The 15650-nt window shown below is 45.2% G+C and overlaps 1 protein-coding gene across 2 annotated transcripts in view; it reads right to left on the reverse strand.

Moving 5' to 3' along the window:
- The window catches only part of LOC147678716 (phospholipid scramblase 2-like), a 185347-nt gene that overhangs the window by 9817 nt on the left and 159880 nt on the right, over positions 1–15650 (reverse strand). For both annotated transcript variants that reach the window (XM_086946174.1, XM_086946173.1), the window contains exon 5: positions 3907–4127. In XM_086946174.1, the coding sequence (XP_086802300.1) occupies positions 3907–4127 (221 nt within the window). The remainder of the gene's footprint in view (positions 1–3906; positions 4128–15650) is intronic.

Here is a 15650-nt window from a genome sequence, read left to right on the forward strand (position 1 = left end):
AAACTTGAATTTCCATTTACATATATAACATGTATCTGTAAAGCAAACATTCACCCAGAAGGGTATCTTGGAGCTGAATAACAGAGGTCTACTGTTACCCAACTCAATGGTACTCCTTTAATCAACCTCAAAAGGATGAAAGGCTGAGTTAACCCAACAGGAATAGAACCTGTGACCATGAGGTCAAACACAGACCCCTACAGTGCACTCATTAGTACACTAATCCACCAGACCCTGCCGTTCATTTCATGTCTAACATATTGGCATGCTTGTCCACAGTGAGGCTTTTGTTTCATCATGAGTTGACATTGAACATTAAAGAATTTAATTATAGGTTTTAAAAAATGTGACTTGAGCAAACAACTCTGAAAGTGCTGAAACATCTCCAGGTGGAAGGGGTTTCCTTCATGTCGATTTGCAGAACAAACATCCTGCCCGACTAGGTTTATAACTTCAAGGGCGCCATCCAAGTGTGCCTATTGCCAGGTGATGCTACCCCCTATGTCTGGAAAGAACTGCGCCCTAGCGGTACACTACTACACAAGCGCTTGCAGTTCATGAATCGGATCAGCGATATGGCGCTACTACCCCAGGCGAACTGGAGCCAGACTAGACTACACAAGTCCTTGAGTGACCTCCAAGTCATGGCAATCTTAAAGGTACTGCTGCCCACGAGACCCAGGAAATGTTACGCTTCTAAAATTAAGTTGTGCTGTGGCCCAAGCAGGTGATTTGTTACTACTCTTAGATACAAGGTATCCTTTGCCAATCGTTTTCTAGGTCTGTTGTACTCTTAGATACAAGGTATCATTTGCCTATCGCTTAGTAACTCTGCTGTACTCTTAGATACAAGCTATCATTTGCCTATCGTTTTGTAGCTCTGCTGTACTCTTAGATACAAGCTATCATTTGCCTATTGTTTTGTAGCTCTGCTGTACTCTTAAATACAAGGTATCATTTCCCTATCGTTTTGTAGCTCTGTTGCACGCTTAGATACAAGGTATCACTTACCTATTGTTTTACAGCTCTGCTGTGCTCTTAGATACAAAATGTCCTTTGCCTATCGTTTTGTAGGTCTGTTGTGCTTTTAGATACAAGCTATCATTTTCCTATTGTTTTACAGCTCTGTTGTCAAGAGGTGGGCGTACCTCTACTTATAAACAGCAGGAGCAAAGACTACTTACACAAAAACACTGGTTTTGAGCTTGTGACCATTACAGATTCAAAAGCTGTACAATATCCTGTTCTCAATTGGTTCCACCAAGTACTGGAAACAAATATCCCTCTTCAACGACCCTCTAGCCAATTCAAAGGTGTCAGAAGACCCTCCAGGGAGAGTTACCCCACAAGCCCCCTCGTTTCGTGCCATCCTCATTTTATCTTGCTGCTCTGCTTAAAAGTCTGAAGCCTTCCGTCAACTCTTAGATAAGTCTGATGGCTCGCATACAAAAGACAGACACCCGCTGCAGTGCTAGACCAATTTTATAGGTAAGTAGCCCTGTCTTTTGGTACACAAGTCTGATTCACGAGGTGTGCAGAGAGCGCTGAACAGTACCTATTTCCACGCAGGTGAATAAGAGGTAGTAACAATTCAGTGCATTTCTTTACACTGCTTACCCCACCAAGTCAGAGATGGCCAGCACCAATCTGCACCCACCTGGTGAAACACTCAAGACTTTCAAAGTGTACTCGCTTGTCGATCTGAACTGCATCTACCATGATGCCCAGGGGCGACTCTGCTGGGAGGTGAAGCAGTGTGCTCCCACACCAGTTTCTTACCCCACCAAGTCACCCTGCCAGGCATTTGCGTCATATGGTTCTCCTGCGCCATATTTGTTTTTAATATAGTTTCGGATGTTACATTGTCATGTTTCTGGCCCTCCTCAAATGTCACCCTAGAAACACCTACCAGGTGCTTTCTGGAGACCTAAACTCTTTTTTCCCGATTTGCATTATTTCTACTTTGACCAGGACTTTACTAATAATGCCTCATGTGGCGCGTTAAACCTACCCTCTGGCTGGTCTGCGCTTAGGATGCTCAGACAGTGCCTTTTGCTATGTTAACTTTGCTTTATTATGGCACCATACAAATCAATGCCCTGAGGTTTAAAATCTGTACTTCCTCTGCACTACTGATGTCGGGGGCTCCACCACCAGGGGGCCTGTTTCATGCCTTGCAAAACTTTGTAAATGGATCCGAGTGCACACAGCTGGACTCTGTAAGCGCCATGCAACAGCTGTACTAGACTTCTTCCTGTGAGTACCACTGTTGATGCTTTTCCTTTCTAAAGAGTGCTACCGGATCATCTTTTTTTGTGCTATTACCTGCTATAAAATGTACTTTAAAACAACAACGCGATGGATGGAATGCTTCAATCAATCGCAGCCACTGGCAATCTCTTGGGCCGCATCACAGTCCACCGGCATCTTTCACACAATGGGTCAGATGCATCAAAAGGGTTTTGCCCATTCTGTGTCCATGGGAAAATGTGTTCATACATATGGCCCTAAGCCACCTCGGTTTGGACCCAGCCATGTGCAAATTAGTCTTGACCCTGCTCCCCATGGGAACAGTTCAGGCCGAACTGACATGAGGATCTGAATAGCAGTGCGCTGGGCATGCCCAGATGTGGGTAACTGGCTCTCTGTGCCAGAGGAACCGAGCTATAATTGGGTGAAGAGCCCTAACTCTGGCTAAACTAGTTCTAGGTTGGTTGTGTCCTGGTGTACAATGAACTGTAAGCGCAGGCGCTGCTGCAAGACAGGACTGAGGTGCCCGAGCAGAGCTCTGGGTGGCTCTCAGAAGTGCATTCACCAGAGCTGCAGCAGGACAGGACTGAGGTGCACTGGCAGAGTTGAATAGGGTCCACAATTCGGAAAAGAACAGAGGGTGCAAAACAGATGAAGACTGGGGTTCATTGGAAGAGCTGTTTAAAGGCTTTTCATTTGGGCCCACAGTGGGTGCACAGACAGGGCTCGGATCTACTGGAAGAACAGTTTCCAAATGTCAGGCTTTGCACAAATGAGAGGGGTTGGAGGTGCACTGTCAGAGTGCTGTTTAGGTCCAGTATTGAAACAATAGGCGGTGCTGCAGGTCAGGACTGAGGTGAACTGACCGAGCTATATATCTGTCTTATTACTAGAGTAGCTGCGGATGCTGCAGAGCAGGACTGAGGTGTACTCTCATAGCTGTGTATATGTTTCAGCACGTGAACGGAAGGGCATTCAGCAGGACAGGTTTGAGGTGCTCTAAAAAAGTTGTCTACAGGTCAGTTACCTAATTGGTAGTTAGTGCTGCATGACATAGGTGAAATGCACTGGTTGAGCCGTGTTTGTGTGTAGCAGGACAACAATAACAGGTAGGATGTTTGTGGTATTTATGGAGCATGTACCTCGCCAGAAGACCGCGTGATAGGAGGGGTCACTGGTATGTGGACTGTTACTGTATCATGATGCACTGTAGAATTATGTTGTATCATGGTGTATTGTAGCATGGCTGAGAGGCACTGGTTGAACAGTGTGTGGGTGCCAGTACTACAATGGCAGTAGGATGTATGTGGTATGTGTGGAGCACAAACCTCACCAGGAGCCAGCACATAGGGTCAAAGGTAATGACAAGCAAGTGATAGGAAGGGTCACTGGTTTGTGCACGTACTGCATCATAATGCACTGTTGCATCATGGGAAGTGTGGCATGGCTGAGATGCACTGGCTGAGTGGTGTGTGTGTTCCAGTCTTTGAATGATAAGGGTTTACAGACAGGAAATGCCAACGCCTGCACTGGCTGGCAGGAGCACAGAGAACAAGTGCAAGCTCAACCCCTTGCACTGCTGCCTACAGACTGGTAAGGTGCCCACCAACAGTCTCTCTACCCGCAGCAGTAGATGGCACCCGCGCCCCTCCTCACCTCCTGCAGGCAGCATGGGCAGCAGCAGCTGGCGCATTTGAAGGGCCGGATCAGGTGTATGATCTCGACACCAGAGTTGTCGGTGATCTTCATGTTGAAGCGCCGCAGGGAGCCGCAGCAGTTGCGGGTGCAGCAGTCACTCTCCTCCTTGGCGTAGAAGATCTTCTGGCCCAGGCTGTTCCGGATCTCGTACTTGTTTTTGGTTTCAAAGCCAAGGAACGCTGTGGGCAATAAGAAAACACCCATTAATGCTGGCACTGCACCCAATTGCAGCACTGCTCAGAGATCAACCACTGAGGCGGCTTGTCACTCAGCTGACTCTGAGCATAGGATAGATGGGTGTATGGACAGACAGGCAGGCAAAGAGACAGACAGATCACACAAATCAACAAACAGTTGTCAAGGTCATACAAATCCCCCACCCAGGGACCTCTCTCTACACATGTGATGCTCAAAAATACAATGTTTGTATTTTACGATGGGGGTCAACTTTCAGTACACAGGGAAGAACTATCTTCTATATAATTAGACTTTCCTGTTTTCAGTTTCTATGCGCGGTGCATTTAGGGTCTTTTCAGTGTTTGCCAATGCTTTTAAAAATTGTTTTTAAAAAACCAGTAGATGCCAGTGTTTATTCTTTTTTGACTGTAAAAACATCTGGTGCTATAATGTTTAAGAATCAATAGTTTTAACATTAGTAACATTAGGGGGAGAGGATAAGTTTTCGGTATGTCCACAAGCTTTAAGATGGCAATTTACGGCACTGCATCTTAAAGTTTATATATGGTTGCAACCCTATTTACTGAACCCTATAGCAACTGAATTCTGTAGGAAAATCTGAGGAAACAACTCAAAATTCCTTTGTCTTCACAATACTAACTGCATTTTTTTCCACGTTTATGTATTGCTTTTTATTTACTCCTATCTGTAAAACATTTTATACAGGAGTCTGTGATTTAGCTGTTAGTTCACAAGGTGCCACCAAGATTTGACCATAGCCTTAGGTCAATTTATAAATGCTGTTACAAGTATGATGAATAAATCAGATATTGTTAGGCAACTGATTAAACTGTTTTATGGTGCTTTAATAATTAGTATTATTTATGTGGTTGTATCTACTAATTTATCTAAATAAACGCATTTTTCAATTGATTGTACATAATAGGGATGGTGTTTTTCCAGTGCTTACAAAGAAATGTGCCTTTACTTTCTTCCCTCCCTCATCCATTTTATTGTCAATTATTCATACTATATTTCCTGCTCCGAATTACTTTCTTTCAGCTCGTTTGTGCTATTTGCTTTTCAAAGGACTATTTTATTATTTCTCCCACCTCCGTTCCCATTTCATGTTCAAGCTTCTCTCTCCAGCAGTGCAGTCCCACGCCATCTCAAGGATGTGCAATGATGGAGATATGTATACACGCGATTACGATTTGATTGTTGCAGTTAAAACGAGAATGATGGGTATTTAACACACTTTTTGCTGAATGAAGATTTCTACTTAGAACATGATATATATATTATATATATATATATATATATATATATATATATATATATATATATGAGGTACGTGGCGCTCCTAGGCAGCATACAGCATTCAGCCGATCAAACAACTCAGGAACCAGCAAGACCCGTAGTTTGGTGCAAATGTTTTATTTAGTGTTTAGCCCAGCACCAGTCTGCCATGACGCGTTTCGGCTAGAGATAGCCTTGATCACATGACAACGTCACGAGGGCTGATCACCCTTTTAAAGTGCAATATGCCATCACATGGTATTAGAAACAGAAAAAATACTCTCAATGTTTCTAGTCCTCGAAACAAATAATTACGGCATGAATGCCCGTATAATATTACAAAATGTCACACATATTAGCATCACAAATGCATGTTAATACAATATAAGTTATAAAGTTGTGCACAATGTAAAACGTTCACTCTTATTACAGTACAAATTCATGCATGTAAATTTACAGGGCACTGGCAATAATGAACTTTTAAAATACTTATAAAAGTTGAAAGACCTATAAATAGTTATATAAATATTAAAATATAACTAAAATTGTAATTAATTAATAAACACATTTGATCAAGGTATTATGTTTTGAAATCCATAGATCAATTGAGTGCAATAATGCCCCAGTGGGCATGTACCCATGCCAAAGATGTAAACATTGTACTTGTGCAAAATATGCTAATTGTGCAACATAAGTTGATGGCAAGAAAGTGCTACCAAGTGCGTGAAATGTTAAAATTTGAAAGAAAATTATCTATTGGTCATGGAGGGAGAAGGGGATGTCGAATATTTAAACATAATGTACAACCTACAGTTCATAGTCACACAATACTGTACAAAATGCAAAATGCATCAACTCAAAGTAACTCAAGGATTTGGATGGCTGGCTCAATGTGTCCCACTCAGATAATTTCAAAGATAGGTGTGGCAGTCCTCCCCTGTGTTAAGGCCAAGCGGTGCCTTGGTGTCTAAAAGGATTATATAGCGAGTCTCAAGCTTTCTTAAAAGGGACTCCCTATCACCGCCTCTCCTTTGGGGAGGAACACAATCTATCGCGGAATACCTAAGTAGGGATGCATCCTTTCCATGTTTGCTCTCGAAGTGCCTGGCTACTGGGTAAGCTGCATCTGCATGGGTGATCGCACGCAGATGTTGCAGTATGCGCTTATGCACCTGTGGCCTGGTGCTGCCAACATATCTTAGGCCACATGGGCACTCCAAGACATACACAACAAATTCTGATTTACAGTTTAATTTTTGTTGGATCTTAATTGGAAAGGGTGAAAGAGGAGTGGAGACCTCAGTCTTGCTGATGCCATGTTTACACGCTTTACAGCTTGAGCATCTTATAAAGCCTTTACTATCATTGAGCCATGTTCCTGATACCACTTCAGGGCTGCTAGATACAAGACTATCCTTCATTGAGTGTGCTTTGCGATAGGTAACGCTGGGATTGGTACTGATGGCTGATCCGATCACTGGATCACAAGAGACTAAGGACCAATTGTCCTTAATTATTTTATGGATACTTTTGTGTTGTTTGTTGTATGCCATAATCAGTCTTGTCTCACCATCAGTGCCCACAGTGGCGGAGCTAGCCTGTGCACTACCTGAGCCCAGGAGTGCATTTCTATCAATTCTATTAGCCCTGTGGGTAGCATTGTCTATCGTATCTGTTTTGTAGCCACGCTCAACAAATCTGGCCCTACATGCTGATTGTGCCAGCCGGCACTCTTCCTCACTGCTGCAAATTCTTCTGATGCGCAGCATCTCCCCATAAGGGATACTGCGTATCAGATGTGCTGGGTGATGGCTTCCAGCATGCAGCAGTGTATTCCCAGCCGTGGGTTTGCGGTATAATCTGGTATGCAAGCTGTTATCACAAACATATAACTCCACATCCAAAAATACAATGGATACCCTACTCAGAGTGCTCGTGAATTGAATGTTCAAGTTGTTAATATTCAATTCCTCAATGAAAAGGGTCACCTCTGACTCAGATCCATCCCATACAAAAACCAGGTCATCTATATATCTTAACCAAAGTTTAACTTTGGTGTCCATTACGGTAGCAAATTTCTTCTTCAGGACCTGCTCCTCCCAGTACCCCATATGTAGACAGGCGTAACTGGGAGAGAAGCAGGCCCCCATTGCCACCCCCCTGGTCTGTATGAATAACTGATTGGCAAAGAGAAAGATGTTATTTTCAAGACAGATATTGATCATATCTAACAACATTTTAGAATGGTCATGGAAGCATGGATTTCTTTTCTCCAAGAAATGTTGCACGGCCCTTAAACCATCAATATGGAATATGCTTTATACAGCGATGTAACATCCATAGATACAAGGACATAATTAGGGCACCACACGAAGTCTTGGATCTTTCTTAGTAAGTCACTGGTGTCAAGAATGAAGGATGGCAGACCCCTTACATATTCCTGTAAAAAATAGTCGATATATCTGCTCATATTCTCTAATAAGCTGTTGCACGCAGATATTATGGGCCTGCCTGGGGGTTGTTGTACGTTCTTATGTACTTTAGGGATGAAATATATCACCGGTGTGACTGGCTGATCTTTTTTCAGGAACTTGTATTCATCCATTGTGATGAGGCCCTTGCTTCTCCACGCCGATAGTTTGAGGTAAATTTCGTTCCTGGAATTGGATGCCTCTTGCGTGGAAATGCGGCGATAGCACTCTCTATCGTTGAGTTGCTTGAGGGCTTCCTCTAAGTACATTTTGCGTGGCCAAAGGACCACGTTACCCCCCTTATCAGATTGTCTGATCACCAGGTTCTTATTTGCTCTCAGTTTTTTGATAAGAGTGTGGTATTCTTTGTCACTGTGGTCATATCGTTTGGTTTGATTAGCAGTTCTGATTTGAAGTTCCTTGAGTTGAGTGACAACACGGTCATGGAAGATATCTATATTATCTTTGATCATTAAGGGGCAAAATTTCGATTTTAATTTAAAATTTGTTGCACAAGAAATTGGTAGTGGTTCTCCCCCCAGTGCTTCCTGACTTTCAGTGGAGGGGCCAAATTCCTCTTGGTGTAGTTCCAATAGTTCTTGTGTGAGTGCTGCCCCCAACACAATAGTATCTCCATCACTACCAGTTGAGATCGTGGTCGGAGCAGACACTTCACTAATAACGCCAGTGTTGTCATTGGAACTGGTACGTGAAGCAAAGTGTTTCCGTAGCTTCAACTTGCGAACAAACTTAAAAACATTGATTTTTGTAGTCGCATAGTCAAAGTTTTCCTTTGGACTATATGAAAGCCCCAATGAAAGTATTGCAGTTTCTTTTGGAGTTAGGTTCACATCAGAAAGGTTGATGACCGCTTGCGAGTTGGTTTGGGAAACTTCAGCGGTAGCTGGTGTTATTGCTGTTGTGCTACCTATGTTTTGTTCCATTGTTTCCTGGTGCGCTGTTTCCGCGGCTTGCCATTTGCGTTTGCGGCGTTTGTTGCAGAACCGCCTCTCTGCGCGCTTCCTGTTTTTGCGCTGGCGGCGGCTGATTGTGCCCCAGAGCGGAGAGTGAGTTTTCGATCCTGGGTCACCATCTCCATTTCTTGCCCTGGGGTGAACTTGCAAAACCCCAACATCTGCTGGCGTCGCATCTCTGATTCTGATTCACTCTCATATGTTGAACTCTCTCCTGAAACAGAAGATACTTCAATCCGTTGTGTTGGCACAGTTGCATTTTTGTCAGCATTGGCGGTGGGAGCTATATTTAAAAGTTCTTTGCTATGTCGCTGTTTAATTGTATCATAGCGCTTGGCAAACGTGAAGATTCGGCCATTTTCATAGTCCAGCCGATCACGCTGGAATTTGTATGCCTTCCTCTTCTTTATTATATCTTCCTCACGCTTGAGTCTTACTGCCATTTCCTCTCTGTATTTAGTTATTTCGGCAGATGGAGGGAATTTATCAATATCAGCATTGATGGCATCAATCTCCTCAAGTAATTTGACCCTGTCGCTTTCAGCGTATTGTATAAGGATCCCCATCAAGCGTTTGGAATTTTCTAGGTTGCACTGTGCCCAGTCAGCTAACATTTGGGGGTCTGGCTTCTCATACGATGGTGCTAATAGAATGCGCAGACCCCTCGGCACGCGACCCACCTCTAAATAGCCTGCCAGTGATGTATGCTCCCACCACTTCGACTGCTCGCTTTTGCTGCACTTTTCCAGCTTTTTAAACAATTCTTTAATCCCAGAGCTCTGCTCCGGTGCAGCTTTGGAACTGGGTTGGACGACGGACTCCCCAGCCGGGGGGTCCGTAAACATACCCTTCGACGCCTCCATGCGCCCCCTTAACGTGTCTGCGGACATGGTGACAGAGGGCAATATGGGTATACAAGCACACTCAAAAACGCGTCCTACCGGTAGTCCTCGGACAGCGTTTCTGGAACTCCTCACAGGGAAGTAAAGCAGTCCGTATGTCAGCCGCTCCTGGTACTCGCTCCGCAGGCTCAAGATGTCCGGACCAACCGACGCTGGTCTGTAACCTCCGAACCACTTCTGGGCTTTCCTCTAGAACGCGGCCAGCAATTGGATCCGATGAACCCTGGGGCGTGGCAGCTTCTCCGAACACGGAGCTTTTCAAAATTTCCCGACAGGAAGGTCGCTTCTCGCTGCAACTTCGCCCAAAGCCGAGGAGGGGTCTCGCAACAAGCCGGTGAAGCTACCCAGCTGAGATACGAGGTACGTGGCGCTCCTAGGCAGCATACAGCATTCAGCCGATCAAACAACTCAGGAACCAGCAAGACCCGTAGTTTGGTGCAAATGTTTTATTTAGTGTTTAGCCCAGCACCAGTCCGCCATGACGCGTTTCGGCTAGAGATAGCCTTGATCACATGACAACGTCACGAGGGCTGATCACCCTTTTAAAGTGCAATATGCCATCACATGGTATTAGAAACAGAAAAAATACTCTCAATGTTTCTAGTCCTCGATATATATACACCTCGTTAAGCATTTTCCTGGCAGGACCTTGTCTGAGGCAGCGGAACTGACTTTTCTCCCTCTGTTCGTGTCAGCACCTAGCGGTACCCGCTGCGCGGGTCCCGCGTCGCCTGGGAAGCAGTTTTTTAACTTTCTTGAAAGCAGACTGGAACATCTATCATCAAAACCTGCAGGGCTGCGAGCAGGCGGAGGCGCAGGACTACCTGTCCCAGGAGCGCCCGCCCGCCCTCATTGAAGCCACCTGGGCAGCTCTCCCTGCAGGCTCCTCCCTCACTGGTCCGTTGAAAAGGTAGCTGAACTGGGCTACTAGTGGGACACCTCGTTAAGCGTTTTCCTGGCAGCACCTTGTCTGAGGCAGCGGAACTGACCTTTTCTCCCTCTGTTCGTGTCAGCACCTAGCGGTACCCGCTGCGCGGGTCCCGCGTCACCTGGGAAGCAGTTTTTTAACTTTCTTGAAAGCAGACTGGAACATTTATCATCAAAACCTGCAGGGCTGCGAGCAGGCGGAGGCGCAGGACTACCTGTCCCAGGAGCGCCCGCCCGCCCGCCCTCATTGAAGCCACCTGGGCAGCTCTCCCTGCAGGCTCCTCCCTCACTGGTCCGTTGAAAAGGTAGCTGAACTGGGCTGCTAGTGGGACACCTCGTTAAGCGTTTTCCTGGCAGCACCTTGTCTGAGGCAGCGGAACTGACCTTTTCTCCCTCTGTTCGTGTCAGCACCTAGCTGTACCCGCTGCGCGGGTCCCACGTCGCCTGGGAAGCAGTTTTTTAACTTTCTTGAAAGCAGACTGCAACATCTATCATCAAAACCTGCAGGGCTGCTAGCAGGCGGAGGCGCAGGACTACCTGTCCAAGGAGCACCCGCCCGCCCGCCCTCATTGAAGCCATCTGGGCAGCTCTCCCTGCAGGCTCCTCCCTCTCCTTCCTCTTCAGATCATACAAAATAAACAGCTGAGCCCCGCTGCGCGGGAGCGACCGGGAGAAGCCCGGGACAAGGGCGGGACCGTCTGTGGCCGTCAGGGGCCGGCAAGGGCCGGGTCGGGCCACCCCCCCAACATCATGTTTCCAATATTACTTGGTATCTACTTGTAGGTGTTTATTTAGTGTATTACCAGGTCATCATTGTTGCCACATTGCTGGTAGAACTCAGACGTTGATTATTGATTGTGGGTTGTTGTATTGATTGTCTGTTTGTACTTTGTGGATAGTGACAGATTAGTAAGTGCACGGTGTCAATATGCCCCTACGGTCAGGTAAAGAAAGGCGAGTCCAGGTTTCCACTTCCAATGGTACCTTTACAGGTACAATTGATCAGTTTTTTAAACGCACCACCTGCATATTGGAGAAGGAAATAGCACTTGCCGAAAAACGCTTATCACTTGACCTAATCACGGGCAAGAGATCCTCACTTGGTAAAATCAATGAGGCCGTTTCCCCCGTTCCACTTTCCCTATTGAATGAAGGCAGCTCCGATGTTAATGAGGATTTAGTGGTAGTAACTGCATCCACCAGTCAAACACTGGATCCAAAGGGGGCTAGTAAAGATAGTGTACTTGTTACAGAACACGACATCATAGTGGATAGGGATCTATCTACCATGATCCATCTGGTGAGGATACCGGTCTTTCTGACTCCCCCAATCTCACCTTAAGTTCAGAGCGAGCAAACTCATCTATCCTCTCCCAATACCCGCCTACCCATAATCCTGGTAAACGGAAAAGGGTAGACTCGAGCGACTTAGGGGAACATATCAAGGGATTGAGATCTACCTTTATACCCCCCTCTCAGACACCCACCCCTATAGCAGTGGTTCAACCTGAGGAACATAATGCTACTGTAAACATTGTAGAAGGAATACTTCTGGCCAAAATAGAGTTACTGATTAAATCCTTACTCTTACCGTTATTTGAACGGACCAGATTATTAAACACCAAGATGGACTCCCTGGACACGCTAGTAAAAGAGAACATAGCGGCAACAAATAGAATCCACGCCACCCTAGCCTCAAAGGGTACAGCCCCGACAGCCCCGACTCTCCCCAAGAATAATACTGTGATTAATAAGGATGGGGGTAACAGATCGAAAACGGGACCCCCCACCACAAAAGTTCCTCAGCAAAACCCCGTCCCTGTTGTAATGAATAAACAGATAACCGAAAGTATACCACAGCAAAAGGTTGCTGTAGTCTCTACACCGCATCCCCCAGTTAGGAAACTTCCCAATCCTACCAGTCATCTCGACCAAAGTACACGGCCTAGGTTTAAATCTGTACCTAGGAAACATTGTGTGAACCTCCCCCCTGAATCGCTACCATATATCATCATTTTAACTGGCGTGGCTCCCCTAGGGGAAGGTAAGAGAGAAACACACAAAGATCTTCATAATAAGGTAATATAGAGATCCTTAACGTTAGGAGAGTGGACTGGGTAGGTTATAGTAAAAAAGATCTTGAGGGGGATTGTGTGGTAATCAGCTTCAGAGAGTCATGGGTTGCTGAATACATTAGCAGGGAACCTAGATATGGTAGACTTGGGGATGTACAAACTTTATCCCTGCACTATTTCTATCCCACATTAAATTCTAATAGAGCCCAAACACTGCACCCCTACTTTAGAAGGTATAGACCTAGGGATAGACATCATTTTGAAACTCCAATCTACTCATTGTTCCAGCCCCACCTCTCGAACCGGTTTGCACCTTTATCAGGCCTGGAAGGTGTGGATTGACTTAACAATGGCCCTTCGGTACCTGGGCTGACTGGAGCTACAGGGAATTGTTCACTTACTGACCCTATCATTATAATGGATAGGATCGTGCCAGAGCCTAGAAAAGTCCCCCATGGAAGGAATGGTAGGGGGGAAACCTTAAGCGATACTCTTACACCTGAGACCAGTGGGGGGAATGTGGACCAGGGAAGGAATGGTAGGTGGGAAACCATAAGCCATACTTTTACACCCGAGACCAGTGGGGGGAATGTGCATCCAGCTGATATTTTGCCAAAGTTATCTGCTCCTACCCTTAAGATCTTATCCTGGAACATTGCGGGTTTGAAGGGGAAATTGACAGAAGCAGATTGGGGGTCTTTTGTGGATCTACACGATGTAATTATACTACAGGAAAGTTGGACTATTGATGCTATTTATCGGGCTGGCTACCTCAACCATTATAAACCAGCCTGTAAAGGTTTAAAAGGTCGGCCGTCTGGGGGCCTTGTTATTTGGATTAGACAATCCTTAGGCTATAAAATCTCTGACCTTCCTATACTGAGTAATGACATTTTAGCCTTGAAATTAAGTAGTAAAAATAACCAAGATCTTTTCCTGATTAACATATACGTAAGGGGGCGACCTGGTGGGAAGTCTACGAAAACGGCTGATGATTTAGACTCCCTACTGAACATCATTGGCAGAGATAAATGTGTAATGGTGGCCAATTGCTCATTTGAACCTGTCCCCAATTTGGATATTGGGTGTTATGGGGAAACTGATCAAATTTGGAACATTCCCCTCTTAACTATTCCACCTGTTAAAAAAGTAACAGAGGCTGTTATGCAGTGGCTAGGTCTTTGCCTAGAATGGGATCTACGAGCAGCGAATGGGAGGACAAAATCTGACCTGTTGGGAAATGTTACTTTTGATAATTCCCTTTATTCAAGCCGTATATATTACTTCTTAATCAAGATGGAGTTTTGGAACTCACTGGAGGATATGGAAATAGTCACAAGGTCAGAAAGTGATCATAATCCCCTAGTAGTAAACTTAATATTAAAAAGTGAACTACAGACAAATGGAGTAACTAATTTTATTACTGCTGAGGCTGTTCTTACGAACGATTGTAGAAGGGTACGTTGGGCTAGGCTTCTGGATGATCCCACCATTTTAGATAAGGTTTCAAAGGAGGTAATAGCAGCAACAAAACAGATGGCTCCCATATTAGATGAAGGGACGTCACTGGAACAAATCGGGGTGATTCACGAGTCTCTCTTTAAGAAAATTAAAACTTTTTTTATCAAACTAGTAAAAAGAAGGAAAAATGGCCCGGTTCAAACAGGGGCGAAATGGTACGATAAGACTTGCTCTCTTGCCCATAGCACCTTGATAGCCGCTATTAAAACTAGATCCGCTACAGATATTAAGCGAGAAAGGGCAAACTATAAGAAGGTGCTTAAGCAGGCAAAAACAAACTGGGATGAGCAACGTTGGTTAGACTTGTATAAGGCCAGTACATCCACTAATCAACAAAAATTCTGGGAAGTTGTGAAATGGGGAGGGACTGGGGACCAGCAAACTCCTGTTAATTATGTCCCTGCCGAGGAATGGGTTAAGCATTTCTCGGCGCAGTTCAGTAACACAGAACGGATTTCCCCTAACTCTAGGGAGGCTACCAGTGCTCTGACTGCCGTACCCTCATTTGATCAGATTGTTTTCACAGAATTGGAAGCTACAAAAGCTCTAAAATTAGTGCAGAATGGAAAAGCTCCTGGAATGGACTGTGTCCCAGCGGACCTTTTTAAGTATGATCAACTATATTGGGTCCCCTACATAACTAACTTAGCGAATGCCATAGCTAGAGGGGTCAGAATCCCAGACTCGTGGAAAGGGGCGGAGATTCTCCCTGTGCATAAAAAAGGGGATAGGACTGTTGCGGGAAATTATCGCCCCATCAGTCTTATCGATGCCCTGCAGAAGGTAATCGCCAGAATGCTGCTAGGCAGAATCCAACATTGGATGATAGAAACAAACATCCTGTCTCCATTGCAGGCTGGCTTCAGGGCTAATATAAGCACAGTCGACCAAGTACTCAGATTTGCTATGATCTACTGGAAGACTGTGTTTTTAAGAGGAGGTACTATATTCGCAGCATTTGTGGATCTCAAATCTGCGTTTGATTTGGTCCCTAGAGGGAAGATGTGGGCAGCCCTAAGGAGAATGGGTGTTCCAACTGCCCTTCTAGAGCTTACAATCAGGATGCACGAGGAATATTTCGCCAGAGTAAGGTGGGGTCGCCAGAGACAGGTAACAGACTCCTTCCCTGTGACCCGTGGAGTGAGACAGGGCTGTGTCCTGGCCCCCACCCTATTCATACTTTTTATCAACCAGGTGGTCAAGTTTCTCTTAGCTACCCCGACAGATGCACCAACACTGGGTGGGACCAAATTTCTCCTTTTAATTTTCGCTGATAACACCCTAATCCTAGCTAAAACACAGATGGGCCTTCAGTTAGCTATTAATAAGTTTGTGGACTTCTGTAACGAAAATGAC

Source organism: Lissotriton vulgaris, chromosome 12 (assembly GCF_964263255.1).
Source record: "Lissotriton vulgaris chromosome 12, aLisVul1.2, whole genome shotgun sequence".
In the NCBI taxonomy this organism is placed as follows: Eukaryota; Metazoa; Chordata; class Amphibia; order Caudata; family Salamandridae; genus Lissotriton; species Lissotriton vulgaris.